Raw genomic sequence first — 17,267 nt, forward strand, 5'->3', positions numbered from 1 at the left:
GTATTCCTTAACACATGCACAGATGGATGTCAAGATCTAAAGTTCTGTGCCACATTTCTGGGATTTGGCGTGGGTGGAATTCAAGTTCTTTATCATTAATTCCTCATTCAGTCTACATCAAATATATGTTCATAGGAGATTCAGTAATTGTGTTATTGTAAGCGGTAGGTAACTAAATATGCCAACCTGTTTGATGTTACGATTACATATAAACTGGTTTCAGGATTGGAAATGGCTTATTAATAGTATTAATTTGAGTGTTAGCTGCTTTTAGCTATTCTTTCTGGTTAAATTTCAGGAGTGATGAACCACAGAGGCTGTTCTTATTTGTGCCAGTGAAACTGTCATTAGCAGGATGTACTTATTTTCTCTTCCTTATGGATTGGAAGGAGGTGGTCATGCATTGACTCTCAGATGATTAATGGACAAATAACAGAACCAGGCAAATGTAAATCCATTTCCCCTGGCTTCAGAGTTTTGTTTCTACTGTCACTCTGGGAAGGCTCTTGATGTGCAAGCATTGTAGATATCAGGAAATGGACATGTAGTGGGCTTATGGGCATCAACCTCAAAGCAGCTCAGTGACTGCACAAACACTCCAAAATTCTTTATGGGTTTATCCACAGCACAATAAAAACATGTCAGTGATAATCATTGCGAAGGCCCAGTGTTTCTAATTTCAATATAAACTTTTGATGCTAACATTCTATATTCATTTGTCAGGAAATAAAGAATATGGCACAAATTGAATAAAAGATTAGAATATTTTAAATTAAAAATTTTATTTTATATGTGTTAGTGTTTTGCCTTCATGTATGTCTTTGTACCTCGTGTGTCTGTGATGCTTGTAGAGGCCAATAAAGGACATCAGATCCCCTGTAACTGGAATTATGGATGGTGATGCTGTTATTGGTCACTTATGTTGTTGGCATGGTTGTTTGTGAAGGTGGCTTTAACCTTGGAAGGCATGTGCTAGCAGGGTGAGAGATGGGAAGCGTGTTCATATTGTGATCAGTACAGTGGGAGACATGCAGAAAGAAAGGAATACTAGGGAGGGTGAGGGCAGGATTAATTTGCCTTGTTATTTTGGGGTAATCTTCAGAGGCTGCTTTTAGCCACGTTTGAAAGTCCTCATTTCCTCAAACATCTGTCTGATAAGTTAGGAAAAGATAAAAACAAAGTTACCAAACTAATGAATAGCTTTGTGGTAGCTGCAGTTTATTTTTTATTATACATTAAAAATGCAGAGCTTTGTAATAACCAATTTTTTTTCCTTCTGCTCAAACATATTTTTATTTCTATTTGGCTTTGATGGCTAGCGTTTATAAAAATTAGATGGTTGCTAGGTATCTTCATCTTTGCTTCTTTTTAAATCTGCCATTCATTTACTTCTTTTATTTTTAAAATCAATAGAAATTCTGTTTCATTGCGTGACCTCTTATGAGGTTTAACAATCTTCATTTATCTTGTCTGGAGTGGTTATTCCTAAATTGTGAATTGGAGGATCTCCCCAGAATTCTAAAGTCTAGGCCACAACCCAGACTGATGAAATTGAAATCTCTGGCAGTAGGCCGCTGGCTTTGGTCATTTTTGACAGTGTCCAAGTAATGACAGTTAATAGCCAAATTTGGATTCTTGATATAGGGTTTAGCTTGTACTGTGGAATGAAGCAGGACTCATTGTCCTTGCCTTTATTTAGTGCCAACTCAAATATTAGTAGTTGTAAATCAAGTATTTGTGTAAGACTATAAGGATGGTTTTACATTTATGTGGAAATGTTTGAAGCTGCTTTGTTGCCATCCCCTATTGTGGATTGGAAATAGCTGATGAGCGTTTGGCTTCTGTTCTGATGTTATAGGCAGATTATATGTTTTAAAAGAGTTTAGTGGAATGGTTAAGCTGGGTGATTTCCTACCTTTGGACTATGTACTCTAGACTCTATTCTTGCTCGAGTACCTCTTGCATCTTTACTGTTGGTCGGACTTACTGCATGGCTTTAATGGATTGAAATTGGGTTACAACTTTGTCAATTGACACATAGTGACAAAGTGATAACAAAAAGGGTTTCAATCTAAGCTGTAAGTCTGCCTCAGCAAGTCACCGGTGCTTTCAGCCTGGAGAGGTGGGTCCCTTTCTGTCCCTGATTGTAGTGCCGTTATCCATAAAATGGTAAATATCATTGAATTGTGGGGATAAAGATGAAACATTGCATGCAAGGTGTGCACTGTCCAACGTAAAGCAGTATAAAGGTTTAAAATGCTATAGGAGCCGCCATTGTCATAATTATTACCAAGTTCAAAGTGAAAACAACAGATAGTAGTCCTGGACTTGCTTACACTGAGCAAGCAGCATTTCTGTTCTGATCCCAGTGTCACTATGTGTCAGTTTAAATGATGGCAACCTGGGTTGTTGACAGACATATGTGTCCCAACTTGATTATGGTCTGAGAATGCTTAGTAATTTTTACTTACCTTGACAGGTTAGAATTAACTTGTTACAAAGTCTGTTTTCTCTGAGGTTCATCCTGCTTCTAATTAGTTGTGTTTCCCTAGCTGTTAATACTAACTGCCCTGTTTCCTTTGTGGAATATTCAGAATGCTTGTTAGTAGTGGGCTGGGGAGACTGCTCAGCATTTCCAGTGGCTTTAGAGGCACATGCAGAATATGCATGAAATGGTCTTTATTAAACGTGAGTTTGAAGAGATGCTTTGAGAACTCATAGGAAAGGTATCTAAAACTTTTTCTTGTCCCACAATAACAAATAAGATGCTAGGTAAGTGACAATGATTGGGACACTTGTTAGAACAGAGTGTCTTTCATAGTGTTCTCCTGCTTGAGTGGAAGCTTACATTGAATACTCTTCAGAGAATGCTGGTGAGAACTGAGAATTGAAAGGAACACGGGATCCCAATGAGGGAGCCCTCTGCCCCCAGCTTTCCTGTAAGTAGTTTACAGTTCTCTTTCCTGTTCTCAAACCCCAGGACAAATGGCTGACTGAAGAGGTATCAAAACATACCAAAGTAGATGCCAAATCGCCCCTGCATCCCCCAGCCTCCCTGCATTTTAGAGCCCTCCTGACTGGCATACCTTGTCCTTACCCTGAGCTTCTCTAGCCCAGGAGCTGGGCTGCCCTCCCCTTAGCTGCAGTTCCCTATATTCTCCAACCAGTTTGGTTTCTGGGTCCTTTTCATCTACTCTCTTGGCCAGTCTCTTAGCCCAAGCCACCTCTCTTGGTGTGTGGCTCCTTTCCTGCTCTCTCCCACCCTCTTTCCTCATGTGGTCCAGCTCTGGTCGTGTTCACTTTGGACTCTCAGATGGATGTCCCTGCCTCTTGATGTGCTCTTCCTTTGTCCACAACGAACTTCTCCATGGAGCATGCGTGTCTTTCTCGTTTCTTCTTTTCCATTCGATAAGGTGTTAAATGTAGTTTAATCAGGAAAGTAAGGCTTTTATATATTTATTTGTGAGGCTTTTTAGAATAAATAAGACTCTTAATTTGGTTTTCTGCCTCAGAACCCCTGGATTGGAATTCTGCTTGTAGAATTGTATGTTAAGGAAGATTTTTCAGCTATTCTGTATCCAGGAGCACCTGCAACTATGTTTACATGAATATAGCTATTTATCACAGTAAGATTTGTGATAGTAAGACATTTTCAGTGAGTTAGAGATAGGAATTTATTTCATTTGTGATATACTCAGTGTGAACTGGTATGATAGCACAACCCATTCCTAGATTTTTATTATGTGCTAGTGTTCCTACATTATTACAAAATGAACAAAAAAGATGCTTAAGAACATCTGATGAAGTTCTCCTTTTGATTTTTTGTGTCTTTCAAGTTCCGTTGATTAAACATTTATTACTTTATGAGTGTGGAAGAAAAATAAAGCTTAAGAAAACAATACCACTCCCTCCCCCGATAAAAGCAAGATAGGCACCTAGTTAACTTTTAAAGATCTCATGTAGTAGACGTTCGTGCGTGCCATCTCTCAGCTAATGTTATTCTGTGAAGTCTGGGCTGATGGAATGTCTTAGGAGACCCAGTTGGCCCTACTTCAAGACAGAATAAAGGAAGAAAACTGTGCTTTAATGAAATGTGGGCATTATCTGTTGCTGAGCACATGATGATAGAGGGACAGAAAGGAAACAATAACTTAGAAGGAGCGCTTGTCTAAACAACGTTTAGGGATAGCTTAATAAGAGTCTTGTTTGTAAGGTAGCGATGTGGCGAGATCTCTGATGAAACTCCATTTCCCATTTGGTCTTTTTGGACTTTTGTTTTCTGACATAGATTTGAAGAGAGTCTAAAGAAGAAATTCACAGATGGCCTTTTATTTGCCCATACATTATCTTACAGGCCCTCCTTCCTTTATTCACTTATCAATAACTTCATGTTATTTGCTTTATTCTGTAAATTCCATTATCTGTCAGGCAGTCTATTGCATTAAGCCCTGAGTACCCAATATCACCTCATTTACTTGAGGTGTGCTTGACCTCAGCCCTTCCTCTCTCTTTGTTAATGCACCAACAAGCTCTGATATCTCTCAGGAGCATTATCATTTGGTTGTTAGCTCAACTAATAACAACCCTTCATTTGAGCTGATGAAGGCTCATTAAATAAACACATGCAATAACTCTGCCAGTAATGAAAGGAGAGTAGAGCTAGACGGCGCCCTGTTTGTAATGGTGAGAGCATGCAGAGTCTGCATCGTAGATACTGGGCTTCCCAGGGAGGTGGGCCCTGAATAGGTCAGATCAATGTGTGCTATCTATCAGGCTGCTTTAAGAATGGGCTGTTTTGATTGTCTGACCTGATCACTGTTGATTAGCATACAGGCTGAGGACTTAGGGGGAAAAGATGTTCTTGCTCCAGGCACTTGGCCTTGCTCTGTGGTGCCTCTATCTTGGGAAGTCTGTCTTAAGTAGCAGACTGTCAATAGCCCTGAGGCCTTCAGACATTGGCAAACTAAAAAAAAAAAAAAAACTAAGGAATCAGACATTGCTTATCCCATAGACTCTAAAACCTCCCAGGAACCTCATTATTGCTCTGTGCCTTGAGTGGACTCCTTTTAGTCTCCTTACATACCCCACACTCTCCTATCCCCACCCCCACCATTTTCTTTATGGAGTAGTTCTTGTGAATAAGATCTGTGTCATGCTATAGACAAAGGTTGAGTGGGTGAGGGCATTGAATTTATATCAGCAACTGGGATTTACTTTTTATACTTCATCTCTCTTACTTATGGTGCTATAGTCTATTAGTAAAGATAGTCCTAATTCATCTGATACAATTAAATACAGAGAGTCATGATGTGTGTATGTGTGTGTGTGTGTGTGTGTGTTTAGTCAAGTGGGACTTATTAAGGAAAGATTTTAGTGCAGATTTTAGGAAGAGGATGCTCCTCAGAGTTATTATAGGACACAGTATTTTATAGTAGTGCTAGGATGTCCAACATACATCAAAGCTTTCAGACTTGCTCCTGAAATTATTAAGTTTATGAGAACAAAATAATAACAGAATGACTTTCTGAACAAATGTATTTACTTAGTTATAAATGGGCTTATTTATTCCTGACTACACATGCTTTGGCAAACACAAGCCTACTCAAGGAGGCCAAAGACTAGACATTTTCAAGGTTATCAAAATTGTTTCAAAACCATTGGTTCACTAACCAGGGAAGTGTCTCTCATGCCTGTAAACAGGTGGTAGCTGGATAGGTGGCTAAGCAAAAGGATCCTTTTTTTGTGTGTAAAGTTGGTATGCTCCTGTGCAAGACCATGGTTTTCAGTGAGTCTTTATAGTCTGTTTTTCAATCTTTGTTCCACATGAGTGAGGTTTCCTCCATTTTGGCCTCTATGCTCTGTTAGAGTCTGGTGTAAATGATTTAATTGTGGGAGAAACTTTTTTAAAAAATTTAATCAAAAGTAGTTAGCGCTGACAAGGACTCCTATTTCCTGAAACTGCTTCTCCCTGGTCATGGACGAGCTACTCACTTCAGATTGTGAAGTCCAGCTCCCACCAGTGGGGTGATCCATGGCCCATTTAGGGCTAATAGACAGAGGACTTCTCGGCCCTTGGTGTGCTTGCTAGACTGGTTTGCGTTCTAGTACACCCCTTTTTCAAAAACAATTGCTTTCCACATTACTTTTGCTTTGTTTGTGTGTATCTTTGTGGAACAGCAAGATTTTTCTTTGTTTCTACCATAAAAAACGTCTGGTGATTTTCACAAGTTGAAACAAGCTAAATAGCTAATATAATATTTGATCATTAGGACTTGTGAAAGCAGTAATATCTGAAACGGTTGTCTTTAGAGCTTTGTTCAGTTGCTTTTCTTAGTTACTGTTTGATTGATATATATTAAGATTTTCAAACTAACAGCAGTAAAATAGAGCATTTGAAAATAGATGTAGGATTCTAGGTCTCATGCTTGCTTAGAGGTCTGAATGGGGCATCTCCACAGGGAGGCCAGGAGGTAGGTGTCTCTGGCCCTCTACAGCTAGATGAACACTGGGGAGTAAGGGTCCACCTAGGGGAGCGAGGGTAAAGTTTCCTGCTGCTTTTCTTCTCTTTTGGCTGGGATCTTCATTTCTTTTCAAAAGAGTGCCTAATAACATTTACCCCTGAGAATCTTCACCCAAATTAAAAAAAAAAAAAAAAAAATTCCTTTCTGGCATTTCTTTAATGAAGTAGTTGCTAAGAATGGCCAACTTCAAAGTGTTCCTTACTATGTTTCTACTGGCTGGGTAGTAGTGGCACACGCCTTAATCCCAGCACTTAGGAGGCAAAGGCAGTTGGGTCTCTGTGAGTTTGAAGCTAGTTTGGTCTACAGAGAAAGTTCCAGGACAGATTCCAAAGCCACACAGAGAAACCCTGTCTCGAAAGGAAGAAAGAAAGAAACAAAAAAAGTAAACCCAAAAAACGAAGTAAATAAATAAAATGTTTCTACTGATACGTTTCCACTGATTTACAACAGAGTACAAAAATTAGATTTTTTTTTTTTTTTGGTAACTTAAAAGTTTAAGGATTACTGAAGTCAGACAATTAACTATGAAGTAATAATCTCTAATTCCTGATGCTAACATCAACTTGAGAAATAAAGATGTAGAAAGAAACAAATGGCCATGGCAGTTCTTGGTTAATGGGTACCTGAAAGGAAAAACTCCCAGAGTCCTGAATAAGTTGAATAGAGTCTTTATTAACTTTCAGCAGGACTGTCCCAAGCAGATTATCAGGAAGGAGCCTCTGCCAGTTGGTGTTAGTTTTTAAGGTCAAACCTACAATTGTGACATACACAGAAAGTTTACAGAAGCAGAGAGATAGCAGAGTCACATTGTATAGGAATTTAGGCCTGATGTAGAGACCAGTTTTACCAAAGATAATTCTAGCATTTAAAGTACTCTTAGTAATATTTTCATGAGATGGCATGACTGTAGTTCAGTAACACTACATCCTCATTGCAAAGATCTTACTTTTTTTTAGACATAGATGTCACCACTAGACAAAAACTTTTGAACCTTTGATTTGGTAATTGTACATTTGGGCTGTGTTAGGTAAGTTGACCATGCTCCTGTGCTAGGCCATGCATCTAAGAACATTTGAGTCATTGATTATGGGGAGGGAATGGAAAGGGTACAGTATTGGGTAGGAAGGGAAACGGGGTATATTTGGGATGAGCTCAAAGAAGAAGGGTGAATGTGATGAAAAATTGTACGAAAATCTCCAGGAAATATTTAAAATGTTTCCTGCTAGTGGTATCCTACAGTATTTATTTAAAAAATATGTATGTTAGAAAAATTCAAGTTTTTTTCATTGACTCTTCTCATTATGTAGTAATCTAACTTTAAGGAATGATGTGGTGTGTTGGAGAATGCTAGGAGTTTATTTAAGATCACTTGATTATGAATATACACGATTGGTCTGTGAAGTGATGCTTAGATATTTGGTAATTATCCACATTCTGAATGTTGTCTGTCTAGTTTTACAATTTTAATATGTATTTGTGACATTATTCAGTGTTGACCTCCATACTTATGGACCTGATTTTAATAATTCTAACCTCCCGAAGCCAGCTTGTTTTTGTATCTTCTAGTATGGAAGTACCTTAAGTCCCTGTTACTGTTTCATTGGTATGTTATTTGATAAGTGATCCGAGTCAACCCACTCCCTCATAGGCCCATATCCTTAAGACCAGCAGCCTGTGGCACACTCTTGGGTAGTAGAAACATCAGTTGGTAGGACTTAAAGAAATACATTAGATGATGGGATGAGATGCTCTGGAAGGGAACATTGGCTTCTTGGCTTTGTAAGGTGAGCCGGTGACTTCTTTCATATGTACCTGCCATGTGTATGGTGCCCAGAGCAATAGGATTTGGTCAAGGACTGAAACCTGAAACCATGAGCCAAAATAAAAATTTACTCCTTGCAGGTTCCTTATTTCAGGTGTTTTATCCCTTTGATGGGAAAATGGACTGACTTACCAAGTGAACTAATCTGTAAAATGACCATTTTCCACATATTACAAAGCTTGCTTGACTTTTATAGAAATAAGAGACTGTCTTAGTTACAGTTGTATTGCTGTGGTGAAACACCATGACCAAGGCTAATTATAATAAAAGGAAGCTTTGACTGGGGGCTTGCTTGTAGTTTCAGACTTCATGATTATCATGACAGGGATTGGGGTGATAGGTAGGTAAGCACTATGTTTGAGCAGTAGCTGAGAGCTCACAACTGAGAGAGAAAGACTGGGTCTGGTGTGCACTTTTGAAACCTCAAAGCCCTAACTAACCCCAATAAATGCATCTTCTCCAACAAGGCCTCACTTTCTAGTCCTTCCCAACAGTCCCACTACCTGGGAACCAAGCATTTAAACATAAGGGCCCATGGGCCATTCTCATTCAAAGTATCACATTCTAATCCCTGGCCCCCATGGGCCAGTAGTGATATAATACAAAAATACATTCAGTTAAACTTCAAAAGTCTCCATGGTCTTTCATTTTCAACACTGTTTCAAAAGTTCAAAGTTTCCTCTGAGACTTAAAGCAATCTCACAGGGCAAGAACAATTTGCATTCTTCCAACATACCATGGCACCTAATGCACATTATCATCCCAACAAAGGAGGAAAGGGGGCATAGAGAAGAGATGCTGCTCAGAAGCAAGGCTGAAATCCAGCAGGACAACCTCCAGATTCTTAGGTGGGTTCCTCCAGGCTCCCACTCCCTCAGGCTTTATTGATGGTAATACTACTATCTTCCCCATTAAGCCCTGCTTAAAGCATCCAGCTGCTTTCCCAGTCCAGAGCCCCCAAACTTCCATATTCCAACAAACAGCAGTATGGTCAGATCTGTCCCAGCCATACCCCAGAATAGCAGGAAGCATGGCAGCAGGCAGTCGTCATGCATGGCATTGCAGACATCATACATCTGCAAGTTTCTGGCAGAGAGTGAGATTGAGCCTGATGTTGACTTTTGGAACCTCAAAGCCCAGCTCCAATAACACACCTCCTTCCACAGAGCCACACCTACTAATCCTTCCTAAGCAGTGTCACTGACACAGGAGACCAAGCATTCAAACATGAGCCTATGGGGACATTCTCATTCAGATCACCACAGAGGCTCTCTATTGTCCTTTATGTCGAGGGTTTTAAAGTTTGAAGTTCTATGACTACCTTTGCTATTGTGTATAAAATTATATTTGGCTTCAAAGAAACAGTCCGAAAGCTTCTTTAAATTACCACAATGGTATGGTAAAGAACCCTTGCTCAAATCCTGTATTATAACACCATGCAAATCTACTCTGAAGTTTCTGTATCCTTTGAATAAGTAGGTACTGTTAAAAATAATTTCTGTGAACACTGTTTACCAGTAATGGTGTTGTTCTACCTGAAGTTTAATTGTTTCTGATTGAGTGTCTTTGGAAGGTGCCATCGTGGTGTAATTTTGTATGTGGGATATTAATTAAATCCCTTTTTCCCAATTCCTACAAGCAAGTCAAGTGTGGATGTGCAGTGGGTAGTTTTTAAGCTTAAATATTTTGGCTGGGTTTAATTACCTTAAGGGATAAGGCTATATGATGGGCCAGTGGTTTTCCAAATCATTTTTTATTTTCTGGATCTAGATGTCACCGAAGGTTAATGCATCCTCTTTTCTTCACTAGAGACTTGAGTTAAAATCCATTTTAGGGCATGAGTATAAATGAATTTGTTGTTGTTTTTCCTCCTTGGGGACACTTTGGTCATTTTACGAGTCTGCCTTTCCATTTGGAATTACTGGCAGCTTGCACAGGGCCCAGGGGCTGTCGGAGCAGGGGTGGTTGCAAGTCTGTGAAAATGAATGGGCAGGCTTCAGAGGGCAGAGCTGGCCCAGGGCTTGTCAATCTTCCACTCCTTGATTCTCTCCTGCTTTAACTTAAGAAAACTTATTTGCTACTGACATTTGATTATAGCACATCACAAAACAAGTGATGTGTTGATGGGTACACCATTGCACTTTATTATTGTTATTTTGGGCTGGTTTGTATTTGACAGCCACTCTCTGGATTTGTTGTTTGCAAACTCCCAGATGACTTCTTAAACCATTTCATGACTTTTATTAACTGTTGCTGTTATATGCATGATGTAGTTTTTAGGGTCGTTTTTACATCCATAATCAGGTTTAATGATGTCACCCAGTTGTAAATGGCGCTATTATTGCCTTTAACTATATCTATCTGAAATATTGAGATGCATAACCCCAGTTGGGAATAGCCATAGACCTTAGTTCCTCAGGAAGCTGGTGTGTTCTTCCTCTTCAGGCTTAGCTTGCAGTTACCATTTTTTTTTTTCCCGTCCTCATCTTCCTCTTCCCCCTTTTAGCCTTGAAGTTCCCTTCTTCGTCTTTTCCCCTACTCCTGCGTAATAATACAGAGTGTGCCCTTCACCTTTTCCCTTTCAAAATATAAAAGAGCATTATCAAATAGAGAAATAATTGAACTTACACAAAGAAATGAGATCATACCACATGTGCTCCTACCCGCCTCACAGATATCACTTCCATTTTCACAGTCAGTCACTTTTGATTCCCTGTCTTTCAGCTTCTCTGTCTATTGTTGGTATTCCTGTATGATTTGACTCACTCAGTTCTTGTCTTTAAAATCTCTTAAGCCATCTCAAGAGCACCTCCTTTGTACGTTATCTTCAGTTCCCCATTTTGGTCCCTTCTTTAATTAGATTGGGTCAGGCTATCAAGAGGTCATGATCGCTACTTCCCACCTGTAGTAAGCATGCTAAAATGCATTTGCCTCCATATGCATGTGAATATGAGAAAAATGAGAGACAGCTTGGTTCTTTATGGATACATAGGTGACCTTGGCCAGTAGAACTTTGTCTGGCTCATGATCACCATGAGAGTAAGCTGATAAAATGTTCATGCAATGTACCTTGACTTAGTCTTAAAGAGTAAGTTTTATTAAAAGTTGATTTAAGCCAGTGTGGTTGTTCAGTGCTAGGGAGCCTGAGGCAAGAGGATTGTGAGTTTGAGGCCACCTAGGGGGTCACATAGTGACATCCTGTCTCAAAGCAAGCAGCCCAAACTAAAACACTCCTTTCAAAAGAAGTTGATCTGAACCATCAGCATTTGAGAGTCTAGTGAAAATATGAATTGATACAGTTATTTTACATATGTCCTTGGACAAGCAATGTGCATGGGAGTATATAGTACCCAGAGCCTACATGCCTTTTGTGTATTCTTTTGTCAGGGTTGGCTTTTATTTTTCTCCTTTGTTCTATTTATCTTAGCCAAACCTTAAGGGCCATACTAGGTTAATCCACACGATATGCTGCAGAGTCAGATACTGCACACAGTTCTCAGTCACTCCCGTGTTTTCTTACGGATGGTGTGGCAGGGCTCTTCAGCTGTACTTACATGGTTTTCTCTGCAGGTGTCAGCGGTAGAGTCTCTGGAGGGCCCACTGCTCCAGGTGGAAGGACTCAGTGACCTCAGGCTGGAGCTTCACAGCAAGAAGATGAACCTGCACTTGGTTCTCATAGAAGAACTGCACCGGCACCTGTACATCAAATCCACTAGTCGAGTCGTGCAGCGTAACAAAGAAAAAGGCAAGATGAGGTAGGTTAAGGAGCCTCTCTACCATGCTGACTTATGGCAGTGACAGCATTTGAACAAATATTCTTTGTATTCCAGAATATTGAGATTCATTTCCCTATCCTGTATTGTACTATCTCTAAACTCATAGATGATTTTATAATAGCAAATATGCTATGTTCAGAGAGGCTAACATCAAAATTTGTTCATTCATCCATTGTATGTTTGTTCCGGTCCTCGTCTGTAAGGGTATGCAAGAAGTATCTCCTGTGGGCCTATTACATATGGATCAGAGACACTCTTGTGCTCTCAGAAGGAGATGAAAGAGAACTTCTTAAATTGAACAGTGAGGTCAGCAATGATAGAACAAATACAGTAATATAGGAACTGAAGTGTCGAGATTTACGAGGATCTCCTCAGCTTTAACAAATTCATTCTGAATAGCTCAAGAGAGGTTTAAAGAAAAAAAATTTGCTTTGATTCCTTGACTGTAGCACAACCCTGCACTTAACAGTTTAGGCATGTGCAAGAAAGCCATTAATTTAGTGTAGACCTGGTGTATAGTAAGGCTGGATCTCAAGATAGTAGATCTTTAGAGTTATATGTGACGGGTGTCCTTCTGGTATTCCTGGAAGGAAATGTAAGATCTTTTCAGAAGGTCTTTCAGGCACTACCTGCTGAAATACAGACATTTTTGCTTTTTCATCCAGCTTTATACTAGGAGAACATTGGAATAGTGCATGCTGGGAATGAAGTCTTTAAAATCCTGTGCTGTTTGAACAACAACAGCAAAAACAGGGCTTTATTCATTAACCAATATGAGAAACATATTTACAGAATGACATCACGGACCCTGTCTCAAGAATGAAATGACATATCCCCTGTCCCACAAAAAGGGGAACTTCCTTATCCCCCCACAAAACTCCATATACCTTTAATCCTCATCACAAAGAGCATGGTTGAATGAATTATGTATTTGTTCCATATAACACAGTGGCTTAAAATGGGCGAGAAAGATCTCTGTATGCTCAATTGAAAACAGCATTGTTATATGAGCATGTGTGTCTTTAACATACTGGCATAAATGTATGTCGTGTATGTAGTTATATAGAAAGCTCCGAGAAGGGTTATGTACAACATTCATTATTGTGGATTATTGTGGGGCGTGAAGAACATTCCCCCCACCCCCGAAACAGGGTTTCTTTTCGTAGCTGTGCCTGTCTTGGAACTCATTCTGTAGACCAGGCAGGCGATGAACTCACAGAGATATGCCTGCCTCTACCTCCTGAGTGCTGGGATTAAAGGTGTGTGCTACCAATGCATGGCTTGACCTTACTTTGTGCATTCTGAGAATGGCTGTACTGGTAAAGGAGGACACTGCAGACCCTGTGGGTTTGGTATCCATGGTTGTGTGCAAGTGTGTGAAGAATGCTTTGTATTCTTTTGTATTATTGGCTTTCTGTCTTGTCCTTTTTTACCTTTTCCTGTTATATATCCATTTATTTTTATCTTTGAGTTCTCTTTTTATTTTCTCTTTTCTTAGACATAAATAGCTTAGCTTCATTCTATTTTATATTACTGTATCTTCACCCTTGACCTGTCATTTGAGGGCATGGCTCTTTTTTACCCCCTCACTATGTTCTGTGTTCTAAACCATTCACTGTTCTTTCTGTATTTTTAGAGAGATTTCAGAACTATATGGAATTATTATGCCAGTGATTCCTGTTTCATTGTTTGGTTAAGATGTTTTACTCAGGGAATGTTATCTTTGAAGGCTGTTTGCACCTTGGTTTGATTTAACCAACTTTTATAAAGATTTGCTCTATGACAGACACTGTATCTGCCATTCTGGTTATAGAAGTGATGCATTAGTTATTAGATTCATAGTGTAATGCTTTATTCATTTCCATCACTCTTTGACAATAAAATCAACCAAATAAGCCGGACCTGTAAAGTTTGTAAATAATTGAACCTGTATATTGCTAATCCAAGGATTAGCAATTACTAATCTATGGAACAGAAATATGTTGTAATTAAAGACAAATATTTTATAAGCTAGAGGATTTCTAACTGTTGTTTTAAGAAAAATGAGAGAACAGTTTTCATGGATTTAAACATCAAATAAGTTGGGTAGTCAGTTGTGGCCAGAAAGTCCTTGGATAAATTATAGTGGCAGTGGGATTTGGGTAAGTTGTGATGGCAGTGGGATTTGGTTGTGGTGTAGCATAAGTTGCTGCACAGTTTTCCCATCTTGCATCATGTTGTTTATTATGTAACCAAACCCACATCACTCACAACACACATTGATATGTAGCAGTTGATGTGTTGTAGATGATTCTGAATGGATTAAAAATAATTTATCATTATTATTTTAAAAATAATTCCATATTTCTTTCAAAATATAACAATTCAGAGCATTCTTGCTAATTTGAAATTTCAAGAGAACAGTCTTGTTTGGTTTTCTAAAGTAACTCTGAGAGAGTCAAAGACCTTTGAGGGAATTAATTAATACCTTTTCAATTTTGTCTCTGATGCATGGTGAGAGGAGTCCTTTTCTCTCTTTTGAAATGAAAGCTAAGGTCCATTTAATGTCATATGCTGTAATAGCATATACCTCTCTGCTCAGCTTCAGTTATGTAGTCAGTAAATGAGTAGGTCTGGAAACTGCCTCTGGATTTCCTGAAACCGAGTCTTTCCGTAGATATGCAAGAGAAAGTTGGAGAGGTGGCACAGAGGTTAGGGGCACTCACTGCCCTTCTAGATGATGCTAAGATCTGACACCCTCACACAACATACACGGCAGTAGAACACCAATGCAGTTAAAATAAAAATTAATTATTAAAAAAATCCAAGAGAACTTGGGCATAGTGGCACACTGTCTCAAATATTAAAGACAGAAAAAGAAAAAAAAAAAAAAATGAAGTCCAAGATAAAATGTAGAAATCCTTTCCAGAGTTCTTTGCTCTTGAGTTAGTGCTCACAGGGGAGAAAATTAAGGCCTAAGGGAAGGTGTGTGTGTGTGTGTGTGTGTGTGTGTGTGTGTGTGTGTTTGTGTGACAGAGGGAAGGGTTGGGGAAGGGAGGGAGAGGGAGAAAACACTATGTCTAAATGGAGTTTTTTAGTAAATTGATTTTCTAAAGTTTGGTTGGCATTTGAGAATCCTTCTGTCTTTGATTTTGAAGTTGGGCAGCTCTGTTTTTAAAGGTAGCAAGTCATTTATGACCCTGTGTTTCTCAGGGGTTGTTAGGTTTATCCTGAGAAAGTAATTGTAAATTATGTTCTAAAGTGAATCCCATGTCAGCTGTGTTGAGAGAGGTAACACAGTAATACTCTCAGTGTGTACATACCAGCATCCATGCACAAAGCACTACCTGTACTATTTATTTTTAGAAATGGCAGGCTGTATTCCAGCTATACATATGCCTCTGTTTTCCTGCTTATTGATATTTTTATTTATCCCACTATATAAATAACTCCCACAGATCTTTAAATATTTATAATGTATGTATATATAATTTTCCTGTCATTTCAAGTTGAAATTAACTTTTTCAAAATTGCTCAGTAGCACTGTATTCCTCAGTGATTTCCCTGTCCTGCGGCCTGCACATCAGGGGACTAGGGAGGGATGCAGACCTCATTTTCTGGTTGGGATTAAAATATGGGTAGACAAGTTAGTTAAGAGTAAAAAATTGGGAATACAAAGAAATGTGGTGATACATGAGTATAATTCAGTGCTTTAGAGGCTAAGCTATAGTAGGACCTTGTTTTAAAAAAAAATCAAAACACTGAAAAACAGATCATTAGATATACAGCCTGCTGGACTTACTCAGGGTGATATTGGGTAATTAGAAACTTGATGTTCTATATTCATAGACAAGAATTAATTTGAAATAACTATGCTAATTCATTTCCTATTACCTATATACCTGAGTTGAGTTGCCCATTAGCTGGGAGTAATGGTGTCTATTAGAATCTGTGATGTTTGGTTTACCTGAGTCACACTGTTATCATCAGTACTCAGCAACCACTAACATATTACAGAAAGTATCCAGGTAATTGTCCCCCCTCACCTTGGTTAGTGGAAAGGGAGAAATTAACGACTGCTGTAATATCTTCAAGTCCTATGTAATGGATTGATCATATGTCATTATCATTGAATAAAACTAGTATTATTAGTTTTGCTCTTTCTTTGATTATTTTACCCTTTAATAAAGCTTTTTTCAAATGTGTCTGAAATATTATTTTCTTTTTCTTAGTTAAAAATGTAGGAGCTCAGAGACAAGATTATTGTATAGTAGGAGATGGTTCCAGAAGGATCATGGGAAGAGAGTGGGGAAATATTACAATGAACAGGGTCTAGATCAGTGATTCTCAACCTGAGTGTTGCGAATTCTGGTGGCATGGGTGGGTGGGGCATCAAATGACCCTTTCCCTTGGGTCACATATCAGATATTCACATTATTCATAACAGCCACCATGAAGTAGCAATGAAAACAATTATATGATTGGGGTACCACATCATGAGAAACTGTATTAAAGGGTTGCAACAGTAGGACGATTGAGAACCACTAGTCTAGATGTTGTTCCCAGTTGGGTTTGTCCCTCCATCCTGTCTGAAGTCTTTCCAGGGGGCTGTGTTGGAACAAAGTGAGAACTGAAGTTTGTATGCTTGGATTGGACTTAGAGAAATTTCTGAAGTCCAGGCTGTGTGGCTATAGGATTGTTTCCTATGACTAGGGTCCAAGCTGCACTTGCCTTGACATTGCCCAGATACTTGTAAATTAAGATGTTAACCTTGAAAATGTAATTGACATTTATAATCTTTATTTTTTTTCTAATTTATTTTATGTGCATTGGAGTTTGCCTGCATGCATGTCTGTGTAAGGGTGTTAAAGCTCCTGGAACTGGAGTTATAGACAGTTGTGAGCTACCAGGTGGGTGCTGGCAATTGAACTTGGGTTCTCTGGAAGGGCATCCAGTGCTCTTAACCCCTGAGCCATCTCTCCAGCCCTCCCCATTATTTATACTCATTATGTCATGTGTGATCAATTTGTTTATTTTAGTGACTTTAAATTATATGATGAGGGCCTAGACTTTAATTGAAACAATAATGTTAAGTCTATTTCAAAAATTATTTGTCAGTCTTTATAATGATTCTTGACTTGTCAAAAGTTATGAGTTTATTTTAAAGAA

The 17,267-nt window shown here is 38.8% G+C and overlaps 1 protein-coding gene across 1 annotated transcript in view; it reads left to right on the top strand.

Moving 5' to 3' along the window:
* Positions 1 to 17,267, top strand: part of Exoc4 (exocyst complex component 4) — a 651,801-nt gene that overhangs the window by 38,176 nt on the left and 596,358 nt on the right. Inside the window, exon 4 of the mRNA XM_051175863.1 lies at positions 11,914 to 12,098. Coding sequence (XP_051031820.1) covers positions 11,914 to 12,098 — 185 coding nt within the window. The remainder of the gene's footprint in view (positions 1 to 11,913; positions 12,099 to 17,267) is intronic.

This window comes from Phodopus roborovskii, unplaced genomic scaffold (assembly GCF_943737965.1).
Source record: "Phodopus roborovskii unplaced genomic scaffold, PHOROB, whole genome shotgun sequence".
NCBI lineage: Eukaryota > Metazoa > Chordata > Mammalia > Rodentia > Cricetidae > Phodopus > Phodopus roborovskii.